Source organism: Symphalangus syndactylus, chromosome 11, assembly GCF_028878055.3.
Source record: "Symphalangus syndactylus isolate Jambi chromosome 11, NHGRI_mSymSyn1-v2.1_pri, whole genome shotgun sequence".
Taxonomy (NCBI): Eukaryota; Metazoa; Chordata; class Mammalia; order Primates; family Hylobatidae; genus Symphalangus; species Symphalangus syndactylus.
The window spans coordinates 90,198,590-90,219,769 of NC_072433.2; the positions used below are offsets into that span (position 1 = coordinate 90,198,590).

At 32.6% G+C, this 21,180-nt stretch overlaps 2 protein-coding genes across 27 annotated transcripts in view; one reads left to right on the plus strand and one right to left on the minus strand.

The window, feature by feature from the left end:
• Positions 1–21,180, minus strand: part of GIN1 (gypsy retrotransposon integrase 1) — a 163,390-nt gene that overhangs the window by 82,737 nt on the left and 59,473 nt on the right. The window lies entirely within an intron of this gene.
• The window catches only part of PPIP5K2 (diphosphoinositol pentakisphosphate kinase 2), a 106,796-nt gene that overhangs the window by 48,252 nt on the left and 37,364 nt on the right, over positions 1–21,180 (plus strand). For 5 of the 24 annotated variants that reach the window (XM_063612854.1, XM_063612853.1, XM_063612850.1 and 2 more), the window contains 10 exons: positions 3,368–3,495; positions 4,072–4,186; positions 7,079–7,123; positions 7,880–7,987; positions 8,077–8,193; positions 11,533–11,700; positions 14,740–14,913; positions 16,180–16,252; positions 17,819–17,938; positions 18,814–18,876. In XM_063612854.1, the coding sequence (XP_063468924.1) occupies positions 3,368–3,495; positions 4,072–4,186; positions 7,079–7,123; positions 7,880–7,987; positions 8,077–8,193; positions 11,533–11,700; positions 14,740–14,913; positions 16,180–16,252; positions 17,819–17,938; positions 18,814–18,876 (1,111 nt within the window). Of the gene's footprint in view, positions 1–3,367; positions 3,496–4,071; positions 4,187–7,078; positions 7,124–7,879; positions 7,988–8,076; positions 8,194–11,532; positions 11,701–14,739; positions 14,914–16,179; positions 16,253–17,818; positions 17,939–18,813; positions 18,877–20,669; positions 20,730–21,180 lie in introns of all 24 variants that reach the window. The other 19 variants (XM_063612863.1, XM_063612862.1, XM_063612856.1 and 16 more) reach the window with 10 other exon arrangements.

A 21,180-nucleotide genomic window follows, 5' to 3' on the forward strand; every position in this document is an offset into this window, starting at 1 on the left:
TTAAGATATTTATGGTCGCTATAAGCACTTTTCAAGGCGGGCTTTCAGTGTATCTAAATGTATCACCTGCTCAGAGGCTAAATACACAATGCTTTGTCTAATGTTTAGCATATCCATGTCTGTGCCATTGCATTGCTTATTTAATCTCACCCCTCTACTGTTTCCATTATATATACTAAATATTTTACAACTGGGAATAAAAAATTAGTCTCTAAGTGTTGAGCCAAAAAGAAAACTCAAGGGTTAACAGTATTGTAGATGGTCATTTCTCCTCCTTACATGGTGTATGTATTTCAGGTGTATTGTTTATATAGTTGAAGACATTTCTCACCATGTCCTTGTAACTTAAATATTTATAATAAATTTTTTTAAATACCAGAAGAAGCACTAAAGATTAGTATGTTATGAAGGAGTTGAGTCATCATTTGTATCTATCAAAGTAATTCTTCAAGCTCAGCTGTTCTCTGTCTGTTACAGTAATTCTCTTTGCTGCTATTAGGTTAGATTTTCATGACAGTCTGAGAATTTATTTGAAGACAACTCTAAAATTATTTTTCTTGGATAAGTTATTTTATTTTTTTTTTTTTTTGAGACGGAGTCTTGCTCTGTCGCCCAGGCTGGAGTGCAGTGGCGCAATCTTGGCTCACTGCAAGCGGATAAGTTATTTTTTAAATCGTTTGACTCTTCAGATAAAATTATGCCCAAGTTTACATAAATCAGTTCTATTTTTGGTAAATTCATACTTTTAATACAAGAGGTCTTTTTATATGCTTCCCTGGTGTCCTGAGATTATTTTATAAACTGAGGAGAGGACAACTTTGGGTTTATCTCCCTAACTTTTTCATAGGACAATCTTTATTGTAACAGAAAGTTTGGACTTTTTTTTTTCAGAGTGTTGAATCAGTTCAATAAATATCTTGCTTTATTACTTTAGGCCTCGTAAATACAAAAACTGTGGACAGAAGGCAGGTGTTTTCAATCACCAAAAAGATAACTAACAATTATAAACATATTTGCAATAATTTATAATGAAAATGTGGTTTGTAATGGAAAAAATAAAATTTTGCATACATAGTTTTCAAGCAAATAATATTTCAAGCTTCAAGACTTGACTCAGCCAAATAATACAAAGTTTTAACTTGTTTAGAATAATTTAATGTAGATTAACAGGGTATCACTGTGAAAGAGAAATGTATATACGTATGTTCTGGTGTACTTCAAAATGACACTATGCCTTAAAAAATCAGTTTCTACTCTTACATTGATTGATTAATTTTTATGTCTGTGCTATGTGAATTATGTAATTCCAATCATATCTAGGCTTAAATGATGCATACGGTCTGTTTTAGTTATTTTAACAGTTAAACTAGTTTTGATAGGTGTTATGCTACAATAGAATCAAATTTTCACTTTTTAACCAGGCTTAATCCTCAGAAAATTGGGGCCCTTGTTTAAAAATGATGTTTTATAGCCATGATGTTATGGTGGTAAATAAAAACATTTAAAGACCAAATTTGATATTAAAATTATCTTAATTGAGATGACACATATTAGTTGAAGTTTAAAGATGTTTTCTTTGGTTATCTGTAGATTGTGAAATGCAGACAGTTCTTTATAGTAGCATTTCCCAAAGACAGTTCAATGACATTCTCATTGAAATCACCATAGAAAGCCTTCAAGTCGCCTTAGCTGGTATTTTAATCAGTTCTATTTGTGGCACAAATATTGTAACTACATATGAGAATTTGCATACCTAAAAAATTATTTGGTCCTAGTTGATAGAGGCAGATGAGCAAAATATGTCACTGTTTTGAAGAGAGAAATTTCTTGATTATAAAAGTAATATATCTTTGTAATAAAACTAGAAAATACAGATAGAGCAAAAAAATTACTATAACATTACCAACAAAAGAAAAACATATCAATGTTTTGGAATATTCTTAAAGGCCTCTTTCCTTAAATTCATTTACATATAATTGTTTCCATAAAGGCGTATATATAGCAAATACATTCTTTACGAAAACTGAATCAGAAAAAGCATACTATTTTACAACCTATTTTTTTCCTTCATTTAGCATAAAGAACTTCTTTCCATGCCAATAAAGCTATATATACATTATTATTCCCAATGGCTGAGTGGTGTGAATGTAAGAATAATTTATTTAACCAACTTGTCTTTGGAAATCTAGACTTTTAAAATTTGTTTCACTCTCTTTACACACGTCTTTCCATTCACTCAAGATCATTTCTGTAGCTCCAGAAATCTTTAATCAGTTTTTACCCAGACCAGCAGTATATGAAAATCCCTGTTTCCTCACATCTTGCTAATAACAAATTAAAAAAAAATTGTTTCCCTGATGATTTTTTAATTCCAACATTTTTCTTTCATTTACACGTAAATACACAGTTGCATATTCACTCTGTAGTCACTTACATTGGCAAGATTATTGAACCACCTTAGCTTTAGTTTAAGGTAAATCACCCTAGCAAGTCCTGTTTTCCTAGGTCTTTCATCTGTAATCAGTCAGCATTTTCTTTATTAGGCAGTTTTGAGATCTATTGTCTATACTGATGTTATTCTATGTGAATCTTTCTGGAGGTATCTAGTAGCAAGAAATAGCCTTTAAGTTGAAATATCCTAGAATGAACTTTGAGAGAGAAGGTTTGTGTGTTTCTTCCCTCTTCCCTTTTCTCCCTCTTTCCCACTCTACCCCCACTTTTCTGCCTTCTTCCTTTCTCCTCTTCTACTGCTTTGAACTATAATTTTCATTGCAAGTACTCTTAAAATTGCCATGTTTTCTGGACACTTCACATTGTGCTAATTCCTTACAAATCCAATTAACTCATAATGATTATGTCATTAAATTTGATAATTTCATGGAATCTAGGCTCACTTCCAGTTAAAACTTTAAAAATATTGGCCAAAGGCTTTTGAAGAACGTGTTAGTCTTTTAAATCTTTGACATTTGGAAAGACAGAAATCTCAAGGTTTAGTTTTTTTCATATATTTATTACATATTGTGCTTTAGTGTTTGTGGCCTTAATCCACCTTTCTTTTAGGGTTGTTTTTACATTTAAAACCACTGATTTAGTGAATACTAGTCATAAAAGTTACATTCACCCATTCATTCTCCCCCTTCAGAAATTACTGGCTTTTGTTCAGTTCCACCACAAAATCCTTCCGATTATACTTAATAGTTTGAAAATCATACATTTGCAGTTGCAAAAAATGCAAACTCAGAGTTATCCAACGTTCAAAAAAGGCTTGATAAAATATTTGTCTCTCACTAGACTAATTTAGGAGTGTATTTTTTTAGAGTACTTTGTCATTATATCCTTTTTCTAATGTCATGTATTTTTTGCTCAGGAATATGGTATAACTAAAGCTGAAAAACTGGAGATTGCCAAAGGCTACTGTACTCCTCTGGTGAGAAAAATTCGCTCAGACCTTCAGAGGACACAAGATGATGACACTGTAAATAAACTTCATCCTGTGTAAGAAACTGTACTGGTTATTTAAATCTCTAGGCATCTATTTTTGCATACTTCAAATTTGAATTATACTTCGATGGTCCTATGAAGTCAGAAGTGTGTCACTGGCATATTGTGAAAATAGTATTACCTAGGTATTTCTATTAACTTCCAACCAAAGTTATTTTTGGCTCCAATTTAGAGAAAACTAAGGTAAGTGGGGAAAAGGGAATATATAGGTCCATTGTTCACATGGGGCCATCAATGTGTACCCCATTTAGCAGCATTAATGTCTGTGAGCATCTTTAGGTCTATAACCTCTGTCATTGCTACTAAAGGAGACAAAATAACCTATTTACAGTGTACTTGACTAATATTAAGTCTATTCTTTGACTACTCTCAGAGGTCCTAGTTAGTTATAGTTTGCGTCATGTTAGAATATATACGAAGATACATCCTCTATTGTGGTTGGAAGAATAATAGATTTTCGTGGTCTTTTACTTCTAGTGAAATTAAATTTAATTTTAGAAAATAATTTCAATATTTAGTGAGTTTTTGATTATATGGTTATGTTTGAACACTGTCTGTTTTTAATTTTAGGTATTCTAGAGGTGTTCTGTCTCCTGAACGTCATGTTCGTACTAGATTATATTTTACCAGTGAAAGTCATGTACATTCTTTGCTGTCTATTCTTCGCTATGGTGCCTTATGCAATGTAAGTAGAATAAGTTATTTCAGTCTAACAAATATATTTAATTTTGTAATTAAATCACTAACTGCTATTTTTACTGTGAAATTTTAGTAATTCATCCTTAAGTTTTACTACTTAATGTCATCTTTCAAGGGACTACTATATACCAAGCATTTTGCTAGATTTTAGGGATAAAGATGTTCTCTTCAGAGAAGATACATTTAAGCAAACAATAATCTAAAGTATTTTAGGTGATTTTATAGACTGGTGGCAGTAAAGAGAAGCCTGATGAATTTGAGTCATTTAGGGGTCAGAATTGATGGAACTTGGTTTTTGGTTAGACATTGTGGCACTGATCTACTATTATGTACTATCTACTGTTATCTACTATTATGTAATGACATACCAAGACTTTGTGGCTTAAAACAACCACAGTCATTTCATTTTTATCTCATACAGTTTAGAGTGTTGACTGGGATCCATTATGAAGTTTCACTTAGGGTCTCATGAGGTTGTAGTCAGACAGTGGCTGGGTCTCAAATAATCTCAAGGGTTTTCTCTCATGTTTGGTGCTTCATGTTGGCTGTCAGCTGGGACCTCAGCTGCGGTTATCAACCAGAACACCTACATCTGGCCTCTTCATGTGGCCTGCTTCCTCAAAATATTGCACCTGACTGAGTTCCAGGAGTGAGCTTCCTATGAGAGCAAGGTGCAAGTGCATGGCATTTTTATGACCTAACTTCTAAAATCATGTAGCATCACTTCTGCTGGACTCTCTTGGTTGAGGCAATCACAGAGGTTCATCCAGGTTCAGAAGGAGAGGAAACAACCCACAGCACTAGGTGGGCTGAGTGTCCCTATCCTGTTGTAAGAAGAGTATGTAGAATTGAATGTGTATGTCAGCCATCTTTGGAAAACACAAAATCTGCCACAGTGATACCTATTTGCCACAGTAATTTGTATTCTTCCCACATACAAAACTCACTTCATATCTCCCTCAGTACCACCCCCTCCACTCAGTGCCATGCTGTAATAGAGTAATACTACTTGAAGTCCAGAATCTCATCTAAATCAATCATCTCTAAACTAGCCAAAAGATAAGAATGTTCCTTTATTTTTCTGTGCGTATATTGGTATACACATCTATGCACGTCTGTATAGAAAGTGATCTATAAAAGAAAAAATTTTGTTTTCTTATGTACTTTTAAAAGAAGGGCAGTGAAATATATAGTGATGATTTGGTATATGTCTGTTCCTAATCAATCTTATTACTGGTCCTTGAGAGTAATTATTATCAAAGTTATCCTAAGGCTGTTTCAAAGTTCTGTTCCAATTAAAATTCCAAATCCATATGTTCTTTCTTCTGGTTTTTTCTTTCTTCTTTGTCCCACTAAAGAATAGCAAAGTGACATCCTTGCATAAGTATGTGGATTAGTGGGAAAAAAACTGACCATTAATTAGCAAGGCAAAAGCTTGTATATCCAGTAGTATTGATGGAATTGTTTGTGAAGAGGAGACATACATCTCTTACATGGTCTTTTTTGACATATATAGAGGGTATAAAGAACATGAGTAATATAGGAACTGATAGAAAGCCTGTGGTTGGAGAATAATAGTAAGTATTGGATAAAATGACAGCAGATATGGTTGAAGAGTCAGTGCCTTGTATTCTAAGTGGATTGGGAAGCTATTGAAAGGTTTTAAGCAGGGAAATGGGTGGCTTTGGTTGTTGTGTGGACAGTAGATAGGTGAAAGTGGGTATGAAGAAACCAGTTAGGAAATTATTACAGTGGTCCAAAAAGATGTCATTTGGACTAGGGTGGTAGCCGTGGATCTAGAGTTTGTTGGGCATATATTGAATTCAGGCTGCATTTCTAAAACAAAAACTGAACAACTTCATTATTTTAAAAATCAGTGCTTCCAGGGGGAAAAATAATTACATGTATTTACTAAGGTGAAAATTAAAGTCTACCAAAATGTTTTGTTTTCATTATCCCAACTCTTATTATCCTTGTAAGAATCTGTAAGTAATATAATTAAAATCTTACTCAGTATATTCCCCATTGCAATTTTTAATTATTCGGAATGGACTGGGTAAAATCTTTCTGTAGAATTATTTGTAAAGTTTGTTAAGGAACTAAGATTATAAACAAGATTTCAGGAATATGTGTAATGGGGCCTTTATTTAAAAAGATACTTTTGTGTCTTCTTACATATTAATTATGTTCTGGAAGTTACTACTAAATATTACTTAATTTTATCTATTTATTAGAGAAGACCTAGCAAAATCTATAACTGCAACACCGAGTTAGACATTAAATGGTGTTCTTAATACTGGAGTATCACAAAATCACAAGATCAATTATCTGTTCACCTAATGAAAATTTTCAGTATTTAAATTCATCATTTGTGCTAACTTAACATTTAGTGAAACTCAGTAATGCTAATTTATGTTTTCCCTTATCAATTTTGAAAAAAGTACATCTCTTCACATACTACCTTCTAAATTGCACACATGCATGTGAGCACACACACACACACACACACAGAATGTATAATGTCTAAAATAGAAATAAAATACATGCTGAATTTTAAAAAACATACAGTCAATGTGTGGTCTTATAATTTGCTTTTAAAACAAGGTGCATTCTGTACTAAAGTCCATAATGTATACTCTTAGTGTATACAAAAAGGAAATGTGCTTTTATATATTTGTAATGTAATTACATAGTATACAACAAAGGAAATTTATCTGTGATGTATGTATAATTTAAGTAGATCCTGTTAACTGCTGACTATAGACTTTACTTTGAGTAGTTTTGCCTTTTCAGATAGAATTTTCTACTTTGAATGCTTGTAGTACATGTTCTCTAAGATCCTTTTCAGTTCTGATGCTCTATGATTACATGTTTAAAGACCAATGATTCTCAGAATGAAGATGGAGGAATGGTGAAGGAGATGGTAAGATCAATAGAATTTACATATGCCTCCTTCTTCTGATTTTTGAATATCACTTCAGTGTAATAGGGATACTTATTGATAGGCCTATATCACATACATAACTATATGATGGTGGGAAAAAACAGCATTCCTGTTATAGGATAGTATTCTGTGGTTATGAAATATGATGCTATACTAGGTACTTTGGAACTTAACAAAGTTAAAAACTGTCTCTTACCCTCAGAATTCATTAGTGTTTATCATATTTCAAGAAATTATTTATTCTTCATTTTGTATAAGCGGTTAAAAAAAGGTTACCACTATAACTTCTAATATAGGTTGAATATCTCTTATCTGAAGTGTTTGAGACCAGAAGTTTTTTGGAATTTGGAATTGTTTTTGGATTTTGGAATATTTGCATTATACTTACTGGTTTAGCATCCCTAATCTGAAAACCCAAAATTCTCCAATGAGTATTTCCTTCGAGTGTCATGTTAGTGCTCAAAAAGTTTTGAATTTTGGAACATTTTGGATTTTGGATTTTCAAGTTAGGGATACTCAAACTTGTAGAGATTTTAAAAATATTTTATCAAAACAAGCTTAAATAACTTACTAAGACTTTTAAATGTAGTGGAATTATTTTTAAAAATTGTACATATAATAAGTATTCACTTTATGTGGTATCACTAGGATTAAACAAGCTACCGTAGTGACAATAAAGTGACTTTCAAGTAACACAGTTTGGGAAAATGCTTACCACATATATCTTTTGTTCAGGAATCAAAGGATGAACAGTGGAAACGAGCTATGGATTATTTAAATGTTGTCAATGAGCTCAACTACATGACTCAGATTGTTATCATGCTTTATGAGGATCCTAATAAGGTAAACAGAGCTCTTGATTTGTATTTTACCAGACATAAATAAAGAGCTTAAAATTTCTCATTTTGAAAATGTTCTGTCATATTTCTTAGGATCTTTCCTCAGAGGAACGCTTTCATGTTGAATTACACTTTAGTCCAGGAGCCAAAGGTTGTGAAGAAGACAAAAATTTACCATCTGGCTATGGATATAGACCAGCTTCCAGAGAGGTAATGAAGGTGGAACTCTCAGTGCTTAGTTACTACAGTTCTAGATTTTCATGAGGTTTCTATAAGAGATTTTTATAATCTACTATAAATAATTCTTTTTTTTTGGAGTCAGCTACTTTAGGCAATTCTTTTTTTTTTTTCTTTCTTTTTTTTTTATTTTTATTTCTTATTTCAACTTCTAAGTAGGAAAATGGTTTAAATTTTTTAAAGTGTGATTTGTATAGACTGCACTTTTATGCATATTGGAATACTTAGGAATTTTATCTTTTGTTTAGATTGTTTGAATTTTTTTATTTTATTATTATTATTATACTTTAAATTTTAGGGTACATGTGCACGACATGCAGGTTTGTTACATATGTATACATGTGCCATGTTGGTGTGCTGCCCCATTACCTTGTCATTTAGCATTAGGTATATCTCCTAATGCTATCCCTCCCCCCTCCCCCCACCCCACAACAGTACCCAGTGTGTGATGTTCCCCTTCCTGTGTCCATGTGTTCTCATTGTTCAATTCCTACCTATGAGTGAGAACATACGGTGTTTGGTTTTTTGTCCTTGTGATAGTTTGCTGAGAATGATGGTTTCCAGCTTCATCCACATCCCTACAAAGGACACGAACTCATCATTTTTTATGGCTGCATAGTATTCCATGGTGTATATGTGCCACATTTTCTTAATCCAGTCTGTCATTTTTAGACATTTGGGTTGGTTCCAAGTCTTTGCTATTGTGAATAGTGCCGCAGCAAACATATGTGTGCATGTGTCTTTATAGCAGCATGACTTATAATCCTTTGGGTATATACCCAGTAATGGGATGGCTGGGTCAAATGATATTTCTAGTTCGAGATCCCTGAGGAATCGCCACACTGACTTCCACAATGGTTGAACTAGGATCCCTTCCTTACACCTTATACAAAAATTAATTCAAGATGGATTAAAGACTTACATGTTAGACCTAAAACCATAAAAACCCTAGAAGAAAACCTAGGCGGTGCCATTCAGGACATGGGCATGGGTAAGAACTTCATGTCTAAAACACCAAAAGCAATGGCAACAAAAGCCAAAATTGACAAATGGGATCTAATTAAACTAAAGAGCTTCTGCAGAGCAAAAGAAACTACCATCAGAGTGAACAGGCAACCTACAGAATGGGAGAAAATTTTTGCAACCTACAGAATGGGAGAAAATTTTTGCAACCTACTCATCTGACAAAGGGCTAATATCCAGAATCTACAATGAACTCAAACAAATTTACAAGAAAATAACAAACAACCCCATCAAAAAGTGGGTGAAGGATATGAACAGACACTTCTCAAAAGAAGTCATTTATGCAGCCAACAGACACATGAAAAAATGCCCATCATCACTGACCATCAGAGAAATGCAAATCAAAACCACAATCAGATACCATCTCACACCAGTTAGAATGGTGATCATTAAAAAGTTAGGAAACAACAGGTGCTGGAGAGGATGTGGAGAAATAGGAACACTTTTACACTGTTGGTGGGACTGTAAACTAGATTGTTTGAATTTTAAGGCCGTGGATAACCTGAAACCTTTAATTCACCGAAATTGATTTTTTTGGATGTAGTACATGTGATGTGCAGTCCAGTTTTGTTGTCTTCACTCTATGAATAACTAAGCCCCAGTATCATAAAATTCAGGAGTTCATCCTTTTTCTGCCGCCTGTAGCGCTACATCTGATACTGTAGACATATATTGTGTCTGTATTTTGATTGGTTGGTTTCTGAATTTTTAGTCTTACTTGATTGCTCTCTCTCTACCAGTACCACAGTCTTAATTATTATAGCTTTATAATAAATATTGGTATTGAGTACAGAACTCCTCCAGCTTTGTTGTTCTTAAAGATTATATGGAATATTTCATGTTTCATGCATTTTCATATAAATTTTATAATCATTTTATAATATTCTGAAAAGACTCTGAGATTTTTATTGAGATTGCCATTACTCTGCAGATCAATTTGGAGAAAAATGATACTTTTTCAGTGTTGGGTCTTCTAGTCTAAGGACGTGGTATATTTCTGAGTTTGTTTAACTATACTTTATAATTTTTGATAAAATCATTATTTTTTCATTAAAAATAATAGCAAAAACCACAATTACTTTTGCACCAAATAATTGTTTTACACCATCTTTGTCAGATTAATTCCTAGTTCCTTTATAGTTTTTTATGCTATCATAAATGATTTATGATAAATTTAAATTTTGTTTATGATTTAAATTTCATTTTTTGTTTTTTGTCATATTAAATTTTAACTCAGTTTTATATAAAAATTTTATAACTAGCAAATTTATAACTTGATATATGCTGTTATTCATTCTAATAATTTACCCTCAGTCATTTGGATTTTTTATGTATATGCTCATAACATCATCTATGAATGATGAATAGATTTAGTGATAGTGGACATACTTATCTTTCAGTGTTTTATTATTAACTATGATGATTCCTTCAAGTTTTAGAAGGACCTTTTTTCATTTCATTTCATTAAAGAAGTACCTTTTTATTCTCTGTAACCCTTAATTTGATGAGGGTTTTTATGTACTCAGCTTACTTTCTTTTGGCCAATATTATGTTTATGAGGTTCATCAATGTAGTTGCATTTAGTTTTAGTTTGTCCATTCTTATTGCTTTAAAACATGTGTTTTACTGTATTACTATGGCCCAATGTATACATTATCTTATAGTTGGATATTTGATATAAAATTTTTTAGCCTGCCTGTCTCCCATACTATATTGGAGGATTCTTGCAATCTGGGACTGTGTCTTATTCATCTGTGTCCTAGTACAATTCATGGCACATGTTATACACTTAGTAAATGCTTAATGAGTCATTGAATGATTTTTACTTTTAATGCAGTTATCACATTTATTAGACATATTTGGAATATATTTAAATATTCTGAAATATATAAATACAAGTGCTATTTAGTTCGTGCTCAGGTTGATGAGACTACTATATAACAAAGCTCATCTCTATTATTTCTTACTGTCATTTATTATTATTGTTTATTCTTGCACTTGATGAAATGTAATTAAACACTTTGTCTTATGTAGTTTTTTAATTGTCATTTTACTGTTTAATTTCTCCATAGAGTATATGGATTTTTGAACTCAGAGACTCTGCCTTTTCCCTCATAGTACACAGCATAATACTAAGCTGTTAGAAGAGTTCAATTAATGTTAATTCATCTGAGTAAACAAACTTGTATATGTATTTCAAGTACCTCTACCAGTGGTAGTTGAATTTGTTCATCAGAAGAGATTTCTTAAATCTGAATAGTAAAAGTGTTTTATATTCTTTGCTCACAGAATGAAGGCAGGAGACCTTTTAAAATTGATAATGATGATGAACCACATACTTCTAAAAGAGATGAAGTTGATCGAGCTGTGATATTGTTTAAACCAATGGTATCAGAGCCAATTCATATACACAGGAAGTCTCCACTTCCAAGATCTAGGAAGATGGCTACAAATGATGTAAGTATATGTATCAGAACACATTTTTCATACAGTAAACTAACTATATTTTAATAAAACAGAAAAGAAAATACAGCTTTAATTGTGGAGCTTGGGAAACCAACAAATTTTTAAATGTTATTCTATTTTTAAATAAATTACAAAAAATATAGAGGCAGTTCAAAAATAGATTAGTTTTAGAATGTTGAGCTTTACATATAGTTTTCATAAAAAAAGAATGCAAATATAAAATAAGCTGTTTCTAGGAACTTGAAAAATGAGTGCTTTTCTTTGTCTTGTTACATTAGGAATATTTACATTAGGTTAATCTTCAATAAAGAAATTTTTTTAAAAGCCTGATTTAATGGATCAAGAATAATTTTAGTTAGAGAGCAAGCCAGGCACGGTGGCTCATGCCTGTAATCCCAGCACTTTGGGAGGCCGAGGCGGGTGGATTACGAGGTCAGGAAATCGAGACCATCCTGGCTAACATAGTGAAACCCCATCTCTACTAAACATACAAAAAATTAGCCAGGTGTGATGGTGGGCACCTGTAGTCCCAGCTACTCGGGAAGCTGAGGCAGGAGAATGACATGAACCCAGGAGGCAGAGCTTGCAGTGAGCCGGGATCACGCCACTGCACTCCAGCCTGGGCAACAGAGCAAGACTCTGTCTCAAAAAAAAAAAAAAAAAAAAGGTAGAGAGCATTTGCTGGAGATGCTTTAGCAATAACTGATTCAAGTGATACTATAGGTAAAGAAATGAAATTCTAAATTGTTAGCCTAATTGCAAAGTCTATATAGGAAGTTGAATATTTGATAATAAATCAAAAATTTTACCTTTATATTAAGATCTATAAATAGGTTAGAATAATTCTTATGCTCTCTAATAGAAAAACATTTAAATAATTAATAAAGTAACATTTAAAAGGAAAGTTGAGCAGTTAGAATGAAGCTTGTTAAATAAAGCTTTAGCACCTGTATACATTTTTAATACTTTAAATAAGTTTTATTTGGGGTTATCTCTGTTTTCTGTAGGATGATTCTCCCAGCACTGATTGAGGTCAGGGCTTATAACTGTTTTCTAAATGCTCTAGTAAAAGTATAAAGGAAGAGGGGCCTGGCGTAGTAGCTCATGCCTGTAAACCCGGCACTTTGGGAGGCCGAGGTGGGTGGATCACCTGAGGTCAGGAGTTCGAGAGCAGTCTGGCCAACATGGTGAAACCCCCTCTCTACTAAAAATATAAAAATTAGCTGGGCTTGGTAGTGTGGGCCTGTAATCCCAGCTACTTGGGAGGCTGAGGCAGGAGAACTACTTGAACCCGGGAGGCGGAGGTTGCAGTGAGCCGAGATTGCCCCCCTGACTGCACTGCAGCCTGGGCAACGGAGCGAGATTCTGTCTCAAAAAAATAAATAAATAAATAAATAAATAAATACACACACATATATATACATATATATGTGTGTGTGTGTATGTGTGTAAAGGAAGAAATTAAGATAGAACCATCAACTTTTAGAAAAAAACATTATTTAAATATGCCAGTTCTGAAGAATTAGGTATAGCATTTTTTAGCATTTGATGGGTGAGAATAAAAACAACGCAAAGAATTATGCTCATTTCTACAGCCCCGAATTATACAAATATATGTGTTTTATGATTCTCAAATTTCAAATATTTATGTGCTCCAGTTTGACAATTTTGTATAGGCAAAAATCTGTCCATAAAGTAGATCCTTATAACTTTATAGTGGAAATTATATAGTCGTTAAGGTTCCCTTGAATGTGATATTTTAGTTACAAAAGAAGATGGTTATAAAAGAGGGTATTTAACAATTATAGAACTTGGAATTATTTGTTCTGTTATAACTTAATGGAAAAAATGAAAAATCTGGGATTATGTTCAGATACCCTTAATTTCAGAAAATTTGGGAAATAAGCTATATTAATTAATATAACCTACACTACTATTTGCGTAAGGGCAATGATTTTGATGCGTTATTGAATAAGCAATCTATAGTTAATCAAATTATTCAGAATTTCACCATTAAACCCTCTCCTCTGCCCTCCAAAAAGCCTATATAACACTGAATACAGCAAAATGTAAGTCTTCATTTTGCAACTCATCTATATTTATAAAACCTCTAACAAAATCACTGCCCTTGTTAATCTTTAAAACGCAAAACACATTTATAAACCTTTTTCTCATAAATACTTAGTTGATTTCAAGAGATTATTTCTATGCCATGCTAAACTTTTACTTCCATAAGGTAAATTACTCAAGTAAAATCTTGAAGACTTTTTCCAGCATCCATCATCTCCATGGATATGAGAAGTTTGTACTTCCAAAAGACATACAGAGAAAAAGACTGTTCTCTTCATTTTGTGCAAGTAGATTTTACTCTGTCCTCACTCTCTGAAACCTGAACATGCAAACATGTAAAATGAGAATGTTTGCTGCATGTTTTGCCTACTGAATCTGTAAATAATCTCTGGAGGGGGCAAACAGATAGCTTGAAAGTATAAACAGATGCAATTTGAGTCCACCTTATGCTGAATTTTTTAAATATGTCAGGCAGAGAGATTTAGTTTTCTAAGTTATGTATATTGAAATCCCTTTGACCCTTTGTACAATTCTTTAGTGTCTTGGGTTGAAAAATTCACCCAAAATAGCACAAAAATCTTTTGAATATCTAAAATTAAGCAGAAAACCTTTATATTTTTAAAGTTGCTAAAAAAGAAACTTACTAAAATATTTCCAGTTTTAACAGGGAAGGGACAATTATGAAGCAGTATAAGTATTTTATGTCTTAAGGTAATAAAATGTTTCCGTAATTGTTATCACATACAATTAGATTTATTAGTCATTCCTATCAAATTCTCAAATAGTGAAATATTTGGCTCCTAAATTGCTGTTTAGTAGTTTTTTAAAAAAATTAATAAGCAAATATGAACAAACTGTATTTTTTTTTCTTTCTGATCATTTGGCTCTGTTGTATCTAACTTTGCATGCTCTGCTTTTTTTTTTTTTTTTTTTTTTTTTTGCCCCCTTTCTCACTTCCAGGAAGAGAGCCCCCTGAGTGTATCTAGCCCAGAGGGTACTGGTACCTGGCTGCATTATACCAGTGGTGTGGGTACTGGGCGTCGAAGACGCAGATCAGGGGAACAAATCACTTCTTCCCCTGTCTCCCCCAAATCATTGGCTTTCACATCCAGTATTTTTGGCTCATGGCAACAGGTTTTTAAACTTTACTTCATTAAACATTTTTCCTCCCTGCATTCAGAGCAACAAACAGCTGTCTTTGAGGACATCTAATCCCTTGTATTTCACATCAGAGTAAATCCTTCTGTTTTTTAATTTTGAGTTCATTTAAAAATGCTTAATGATATCTGCCAATATTCGAGGAAAAGAAATCACTTACATGGCATGTGTTTAGTATTTTTACTGAGAAGATTCCAAATATCCAGGATTTTAAAAACAATCAATAAATGTTATTCTCCTGGAATTTTACCTTGTTAATAAAATTATTTAAAAATGAAAGAAATCTTTCTTTTTGACTTGTCTTTTAAAACTTTCAGAAACAAATTATGTAATTTGATTGTAAGAAAATGTATTAATATTTTCTTCCATAATTGAAAAAATTAGATTCAATTTGGAATTTGCTGAGAAAGTAAACATTTTTTTAAAATATCAGAATTTATGTGGTCCAGTTTTAATTAGCAGGATATATTGAATATTGATAATTTTCTTCCTCATTATTCCATTATTTGGAAGTATCTAATTTAAGGATTACATACAGTCTGTTTTTCTTTGGACTGTATAATATTTTAGTGTTCTCTTTAAGAGGGAACAATTGCATATGTGCCCATCAACAATATGGGTCAAAATGACTTCAGAAGGACTTTCTGTGATGACATTTGGAAACTTAAAATATACATGATTTCTATTACATTGGAAGGTCTACTGTCACACATGAGGTTTCTGATAATTTCAGCAATTTCCTTTTGGAAATATAATGCATTTGATTATAGGAAAAGGGATTATGGTATCCATTAAGGCTGTGAATATTTAAAGGTTACTCTGATAAAGCCCATGCATGGATCAATAATTGTATGGTGATCTCAAGAGTCTCTGTCTGTCCTTTCTTTTGTTTGTAGTTGTTTTTTCTCCCTTCAAATACAGGAGCTGTTTAAGAGTGGGCATTTGGCTTCTTTTAAGAGTGAAATTATATCAATCTCTTAATTGCTTCTTTTCATCTGTCTTGTTTCATACATGATGTTTCATTCTGAATGCCTGCTTTGCACCACTTCATTGCAAGGACCTCATGAAATGGACTCCCTTCAAAAGGGGATCTTGCATGATCTTTCATGTTTTATGTATTTCTACTAATATTTATCATACAGCTTATTAACCTTTGTCTGTCTGGAACAGGCTGCATATGAAGTATAGACTTCTGGATTTATTTTACTGTTTTACTTCATTTATTTTGGATTCCTTATGCAGGTTGTATCTGAAAATGCTAATTACCTGCGAACACCGAGAACTCTTGTGGAACAGAAGCAGAATCCTACTGTAGGTATGTGGTATAAAGGAAATTGTGTTCCATACCCTTCTTAAACTCACTATTGTGCACACATGTAAAACTCTTTGGTGAAAGCATGACCAAATGCTATGCTGTAGTTTTTATTTAATGTGTACTAATTCAGAAATGTTGAGTTGTATAACTCAAAATAAAGTTTTGATAAAATGAAGAAGAGATAGCATTTAATTTTGTTACATAACCCTTTTGGATGCCTGCAATGATAACCACTTAGTTCACTTGCCAATGCTAGTTTTTAATCTTGTACTCTGTAAATTAATTTATGAAGGAAACTTCATTTTCCCAGTTGATAGAGATAAAAAGATGCTATTGCATGCAGAAAGGAACTTTCCATTTTTCTGATTAAAAATATTTTTAAAGTACAGAATACTTCAAATCCTATATGAATATATTAATTTTCCTTTGAGCAGCTCGTAAGGAAAACCAAGCAAAACTAATGCACAGTGGCAGTCTCGGTCTTTATTAACCTATAGAACATAATTGGTTCTTTGCTAACACTCAAAGCAACATTGGAAAAGACCTTTCTAAACTTATTTGGTTTAAAGCTCATGGTTGATAAACTATGAGATAGTGGCATATTATTTTCTGTAAATAGTTGTCCTAATAGGTTTAATAAAGGCATAAACAGATCTCATTGTAAGTTTATGTATGTACTGTGATCTCTGTACTAAGTGTATGAACTGTGTTGATGCCTACATACTTGAGGATCTCTAGTTAATATCGTATAGCTTGTAATGATAGTTGTTAATATTCCCACAGTATATTTATGGAAATTTATATATTACTCCTTCTTATTGATGCATCATAGTATATTTGATAGAAATTTATTTAATCCTTCCCCAGTGATGAAAGTGTTATTTGGATGTAAAAACTTTTGCTACAATTTGAGCATCAGTTTATACTGGCTGTTTTATTTGCTAATAATATTTTTCACTGGGGGTCTTATTAAGATCTTAAGTCATTTGTTAAGTATTTAAAGTGATTTAGGTCTTGAATGACTGAAAAGGACCTGGTCTCACAAATAAATAAATTTTGATATACTTTATTTCATAAGAAAGAGTAGTAATTCTTAATTCAGGGGCATCAGGAAAGATTTGTCATTTATAGACATACATTAAAAATACTGATTTTATATGACTTAATTTGTGCTAGGAGAGGTTTTTTTTTTTTTTTAAATATGGCTTGCTCTTGGAAATTGATTAACAGAGTCCTTTCTTGTCCTAAGTTATTTTTATGGCAGTGTTTTTAATACTTTAGGATGTATATGTCTAATTATTGTATGGACATATTTTTTTCTCAAAGATAACATTTTGTCCAATGTTAAATTACCCCATTTGTACCTATGATAAATGATAGTGGTTTAGAAGTATTATATTAAAACTGACCTCGTTAGGAAATTACAAGAATATTGTGAGCCTGTTCAAGGCACTTCCAAAGGTTGCCTTATATGTGGTAAGAGCCATGTTAATTGCATGCTGCATGAATTCCCAATGTGAATGGAAGAACACCCGTTGTGTATGTATTTTCTCTAACTCCCATCAGGGTCTCACTGTGCGGGCCTGTTTAGCACCTCGGTGCTCGGGGGTTCTTCAAGCGCACCTAACCTACAGGATTATGCTCGTACTCATCGTAAAAAGCTGACCTCTTCTGGCTGCATAGATGGTATGTGCACACATGCACACACAGATTCATACCTACACCCATGCACACACCCATGAGCAGTATTTCTCAAAGGCAAATCTAAGGCCACTGACTGATTCGAGTGAAATCCTGTCGTCTTTTGCCTAAATGACTCTTAGTGCTCTCTGTTATCTACAACTTGGATCCATGTTTCATCAGACAGTTAATTCTAGTTAGATTTAGAGTACTTGTACAATAAGTATGTTGAAATGGAAAACTTACAACAGTATTTTGTGTATTCTTCTTTTAGATAATTGATAGTCTATATTATGAAGAATAAGCGTTTCTTTGATCTTTTAAACTTTTATTTATTGTTAACACTTACTTATTGAGCTAATTAAAGTGAGTGGAATGTTTATAAGTGGAGGACAATATCATATTGGCAATATTTTTATAAAAATAAACACAGGATGAGAATATTTTAGGATCCCTAGCTGAAGGAGATCCTCTTAATGTTGTTAATATACCTTAAGTTTTAATATTCAGAATTTTTTATGGCTCGTGGAAGCATGTCCCTTTTGTTAAGAAAAGTGGCTCTAGCTCTTTCAGGATCATCTTTATTTAAAACATTTTCTCATTTATCAACAAATTTATTTTGGACAGTAAAACATGGGTTTACCAGAATTGCCAGCTCATCTTGCTTTTCTTTCTTTTGTATATTTCATTTGACACTTTTCCTCTGTCATCAGGCTAGTTAACTTCTTTTAACCAATATTTGCCTTATTACATTCTCTCATTGTCCCTTCTGCATGTCACCTTTCTAACCTCCACATATATTTGTTTTCCCCTCTTTCTTTTAAGTGTTCTTCTTTTTGTAGCTGTTACGAATTTCAGGTACCTGTTTTTCTCTTTCTTAGACGCCACACGCGGTTCTGCTGTTAAAAGGTTTTCTATCTCATTTGCTCGACACCCAACCAATGGTACGTTTTGCTTTTATTTTAAAAGATACTCCCCTGCTTCATCCCTTTTTTATTTTTATTTTATTTCAAAGTGTGGGGTATACAGTATCATTCATTTCTCCATCCTTAATGTCAATTGCCATACAATTCCAACTTGTTATTCACCCAAATTATTGATACTGTCTAGCTCCCTTTTCAGCTGTAATTTACATAATAATTTAACATTACTCATCAAACTTTTAATGACCACAATGATGATGAGTTTTAATGCTAAATTAACACCTGAAAATTTCTTCTAATTTCTCAGATGATCAGTCTACACAAATTTTTTAACTACAATTAGTATTCTTTAATTTTTCTTAATTCTCAATAACTTTTTTCTTCCTAATTCTCTGATCACATGGTTGTTTTATTGAGATATTTAAACAAAAATACAGAGCCACTCATGTCAAATAGCCAAATAAGATGTGTCTTTGAAAAATTCTTGGGCACCTGCTGATGCATATTTCACTCTATAACATCGTCTATTCCTGGCTATTTTTCTAAAGCAAAACCCTGTTTGGTCTGGAGCACTCTGAAAACTTTGTCCATCATTCACTTTGTTCTCGTGTAGCAATGTGGTTTGCTATTATCAAGCAACCAATTCTTTTTAGTACCACTGCTTTTTCTTAAAATTTAGAGGACTCCTGATAGGAAGAAGATTAAGTTAAGATCTAGAAACCCAATTCTGTTAAATTCCATTTTTAAGGCTGAATAGGAAAGTGTTTCATGACCATTATTTGTAAAAGGAATTATTGCTGCATTACAACTTCTAACATAGAGCTTGATATTGTGGGGCAAGAGGGAATATTTACTGATCACTTTACAATAATTCAGGATCAAAGAATTTAAAAGAGAACTTACAGATTTTTGCTTGTATTATACATGGAATGAAGATACTTTTATCGCTGGAACTCTTTTTCTTTTTAACTGCAAGTAAGTCTTTCAAAAACTCAAGTCAGATCTTTCAGAAATTTTTATGAAGCTAAAGAATTCAACACAAGTTTATGGTCATTCTCCCCCTTCTGGATCCTTTAACAACACATCTAAATAACAGTGCACTAATAATTCTTGAAGGTGGAATAAGAAGATCTCATCCTCAACAAGTAAAAATTTAGCCTTAAAGCTTGATGTACTTTCCCTTCATTGTAGCTGTTTAAATGCTACTTTTTGAAGAAAGTGATTCTTATTTGATACAGCTGCAGCTTCTAAAGAACCCGTATGCCTAAGAACCTCTTAGAAGAAACACAGAAGTCACAAGAAAAAGAGAAGCCACAAAAATTCTAAGAAGAGACATTGCAGGTTTAAGACCATAGCTTTTGTACTGAATGCTGTGTGTTTAAAACCAATATTTGAGGTATTATTATCTAGGAGAATCTGTGTTTAACTGAAGGTTTTTAAAAATGAAAAATATTTATGTTAAATTTAATAGAAAATAGAGTAATTTCATATTCCTTTGGTTTAGGCTCTTTTTTAAAAAGGTGGATTTTCCGCACATACAAATGCACATAAGATGCATTCCTTTCTATTCTACAAATATTTCTTTTGAGTTTTAAGGTTTCCTTTTTTCCATTTTTAATACTGTGTTGTCTTATCTGTCCTATGAATTGTCATTTGACTCTTCCTTTTACTTTTTATTTCCCCTAACTTTCATGTTATTTCCATCTTTAACACATATCATGGACTTACCCCTCCCTTCATCTTTAGTTCAAGGAACATGGTGAAACAAGTATCTCCTGACAGTGCTTTACCTTATTTTCTGGGCCTCTGTGCAGAACACCTACACCTCTATAGGTGCTGGTCCGTTTCCTCTGTGGAATTTCTAGGCTCCAGTGGTATGTTTTTATAGCTTCTAAACATGTCAGCAGGGTGGCTTTTTAAATTGCTGCGCTAACCCTTTCATTGTGCATTAAAGGAAAAGTTTACTAAAGATAAGTGGAAAAAATGTAGTCTAGAGGAACTTAATTATATTGTCATTTGCCTGTTATAAAATCTAGCAGGCAAATGAAATAAAATAATTGCTATAAAAGATTTATAAACTTTGTGAGGAAAGAAGAAAAGATCTCATCGTTAAGTTTAGTGTAATGCAAAGAAAGGGTTTGCGCTCATTTGCATGAATCTTGTACTTATAAAAAAAAGTAACAGTTGTGCAAGCCTAATTTCTTTAGTGCTTAATTTAGGTGCTTTAGCTGCTGTTATATTATAGTTTTGTTTTTGTTTTTAAAATATGTGTAATGTTCTGTCATGCTTTGGTTTGCACCTGAAAATCAGACATATCAGTTTTGC